Here is a 3,577-nt window from a genome sequence, read left to right on the forward strand (position 1 = left end):
CCTCTCTCTGAAATCAAAAAAAGATTTTCCTTTACTGAGTCCTAACCTAACAGCACTTCTTCACATACGAATCATGCAAGTTCTGGAAATCCGACAACATAAGCCATCGGCATTAAAACTCACTTAAATAATCAACTTGGGTCCTAAGCAGGTGTTTTTTTTTACAATCAGAATTTCTGCATCCTTAATTTTCTTCAAAAGAAATTGCATTGTGTAGCTTTAATAATCGAATATGACAGCATTTTTAAGTATTCTCCACAGAAAAATTCTGCCATACTAAAAAGCGTCACCTAATGTATAACACTGCAAGAAAAAGCAGTTCCTCTGTGTATAGATGCAGCGAGAGGATACTTACTGTTTGGTTTTGATGGGGCCTCTCTCATCAATAGGTTCTCCAATGACATTCATAATTCTGCCCAAGGTCTCAGGACCAACGGGAATTCTGATGGGTGCACCAGAATCCAGGACTTTCTGGCCTCTAACCAAGCCTTCTGTACCATCCATGGCAATGGTCCTTACAGTGCTCTCACCTGTCAGATAAAGGCATTGCTGCAGGGTGGTACATACAACCAACATGGCTTCATGGTATTTAATATAGTGTAGGTGGCATGGAAGACATAAGTCAACCAAGACTCCTTCTCAGTACGGAAAGGTGGCTTCAGCAAACTCAGAAGAACGAAAGTCATTTTGATAAAATCATCATAGAAGGAAGACAGCCGGGATCGGGGCCTATGTGAGCTAAACTCTACTATCCCTGACAATTCTACTTACCCAGATGCTGGGCCACCTCCAACACCAGCCTGGTCTCCCTGCCTTGCACTTCCAGGGCGTTTAGGATGGGCGGCAGTCCCTCGTCGAACTGGACGTCCACCACCGCACCGATGACGGCCACGATCCGCCCGGTGGCGGCGCCTGGCTTAGGCGCCGGAGACGTCTGGGCGGCATAGTCTCTGGCTAACAGACAAGAAAGATTGGCAGGAGCTGGGGTCGGGGCAGTTAAAAGGTCACTGGGGGCCCGGACTTAACCCACAAGGTCTGGAGAATTCAGCCCAAGCCCGACCTCCTTCCGCTTGCAGGGAAGGCGTGTCCGGAGGGAGGGCTGTGCAGGAACCCAAAAAGCGCCTTCACAATTCTCCATCTTCATACACAAAACCCCATTATTCGAGAGCTCGGTGCCCCCATTCCACGGGAAGGTCATTGCACCTGCCCGCACTTTTCCGTCACACTGCGCCTCCCTTTTCCAAAATTAGACGGAATTAGATGGAAGAAAGCGCCCCTGGATGAACCGTTCTTGTTCTCCATCCGTTAGAGGGCAGGGAGCGGCCATGGCGTTCTTCTAGCACCGGATACCTTAGGCCCGAGCGACAATCGCCCCCGGCTCAAGGTCATGGGGCTGCAGAAACAAACCCAGCTACTACAGAAAGGCACTTACCAGGCTGAAGCACTGCCGGGGCGGCCCGCAGTAAGAGCTGGGCTTGGGGTAACGGCGCTGAGGGGCTGAGTCCCCGCAAGGCCCCGGAGGCCGAGACTGCGGCCACACGACCCACAAGACCCAACATGGCGGAGTCCGGGTGGAGACTGAACGCAGCAGCAGTAGCGGCCGCCAACATCGCGGCAATGGGGGCGAGGCCTACTCTGCAGTAGGCACGCCCATTGGATGAGTTTGCTGCTCATCATCATCAGCGCTGCTCCTATAGGTTAATAATCTCTCATCTTCTCAATCATTGGTCAAAATTGATGCTAATCTGAATTCCTTTTTTTTACTGGACATTGTCAGGCTAGGTGCAACCCTCAGAGCCTCAAAGCTTAATTGGACGACAGGGACGTCAGTTAGAGGCAGTACTTGGCGGAACTACGTTTAGGAAGGGGGCCGAGTTCCTGTCGGGAAGCACGTGGGCGGCAGGGCTGCCCTTGGGCTCTCTCCTCAGATAGGACCTTGAGCTGGATGACAGTCTCGCGGGCGGGGGTTCGGGAAGTGGTGTCTTAGTTCAGCACCACTGATGGTGACCTTGGCGAAGTCATGGCCCTCTCTAAGAGTCAAAACACGACTTTCCTTTTGCAGTAGTGAGGTTGGAAGCTTACAGACAGCTCAGCAGGTCAGCAATCCCGACAAATATAAAGCTGTACAATGAAATAAGTTAATGTCAGCAGTCATTTAACAGATGTGTGCTAGGCATTAAAGAGATATAAATAAGACCTAGGAGGTCCCTTTTAAGAAAGAGGAGCAAACAGTGCAGTGAAGTGTGATGAGTCCTGGTTAAGTGGGTGCACGAAAAAGGAGGGGATAAATTTGGGTCGCCTAGAGATGTGGGGAATTGCCTCAGAGAGGAGGAGGCTGATAGTTGGGAAACAGTAGAAATTCCTTGGGTAAATAAAAAGGAGGAATATTACAAGCACACCTTTGCATAAAAGAGCATGTTCCTTTTGTGGAAATACAGGTGAGGAAGGGAAAAACAGAGTAGCAAAGAGAGGAGTATAAAAAGAGAAACAGGAGCCAGGTCTCGGCTTCGGATGAGAGTGTAGGCTAGGTAGAGGTAGATGTGTGGAAGTGTTCCTTGAGTATGGAAAATCATAAAATAAACAGGGCAGTCTTTTCTGAAGTATTGATTTTATTCAGAGCTTTTTGGGGGCAGGATGGGAGAGACTCTCAATCTGTTAGAACAAACATGACCATATGGAGTAGTTTGGCATGGAGCTATCTTCCCCAAACTTTCTCCCACCAGCCCACATTAGTTCTCATTTTTCTGCATATAGTGAAAAAGTTTTCTCTTTGGCAGTGTAGGGATACTACTGAAGGATTTAAAGGAGAAAACAGGAAGAGAATGTTAAATTTGAAGTGCTTATGGTAATCTTGCCTAGTAACAGGGATAGAACCCAAGGAAAACAGCAACCTGTATGGAGCAGGCAAAGAAAAATGAACACACAAAGAAGCAGCAGAGGAATAAGAGGACCAAGGACATTGGTGTTAAAAATCAAGGAAAGAATATTAAGGAGAAAGGTGGTTAATAGTATCAATCACATAATCATCATATAAAATAAGAGCTGAAAAGGACCTACTGAATTTGGCAACCAGGAATTCATTCCATGGTGAAGTGTATCAAAGATAATTTCAATGAACTGCATCAGTTAACACCAGATATAAAATTAATTATCTGTGCTCTTATGGGGGTAGGGAGGGGGTTGCAGGAAGCAGCCAATTGATGTTTCTCTTTCACATAGATCAGTGGTTCTCAACCTGTGGGTCTCGACCCCTTTGGGGGTCGAACGACCCTTTCACAGGGGTCACCTAAGACCATCAGAAAACACATATATAATTACATATTGTTTTTGTGATTAATCACTATGCTTTAATTATGTTCAATTTGTAACAATGAAAATACATCCTGCATATCAGATATTTACATTATGATTCATAACAGTAGCAAAATTACAGTTATGAAGTAGCAACGAAAATAATTTTATGGTTGGGGGGTCACCACAACATAAGGAACTGTATTAAAGGGTCGCGGCATTAGGAAGATTGAGAACCACTGACATAGATGTTTCTCTCTCCCTCTCCCTTCCTCTCTTTCTAAAA

At 46.5% G+C, this 3,577-nt stretch overlaps 1 protein-coding gene across 1 annotated transcript in view; it reads right to left on the bottom strand.

Moving 5' to 3' along the window:
- Positions 1 to 1,656, bottom strand: part of ATP5B (ATP synthase, H+ transporting, mitochondrial F1 complex, beta polypeptide) — a 6,312-nt gene extending 4,656 nt beyond the window's left edge. The window contains exons 1-3 of the mRNA XM_005872070.2: positions 1,433 to 1,656; positions 772 to 954; positions 356 to 530 (exon numbers count right to left, since the gene is read on the bottom strand). Of these exons, the coding sequence (XP_005872132.1) occupies positions 356 to 530; positions 772 to 954; positions 1,433 to 1,610 (536 nt within the window). The 5' untranslated portion in view covers positions 1,611 to 1,656. The remainder of the gene's footprint in view (positions 1 to 355; positions 531 to 771; positions 955 to 1,432) is intronic.
- Between the last annotated feature and the right edge of the window lie 1,921 nt (positions 1,657 to 3,577).

This window comes from Myotis brandtii, unplaced genomic scaffold, assembly GCF_000412655.1.
Source record: "Myotis brandtii unplaced genomic scaffold, ASM41265v1 scaffold364, whole genome shotgun sequence".
In the NCBI taxonomy this organism is placed as follows: Eukaryota; Metazoa; Chordata; class Mammalia; order Chiroptera; family Vespertilionidae; genus Myotis; species Myotis brandtii.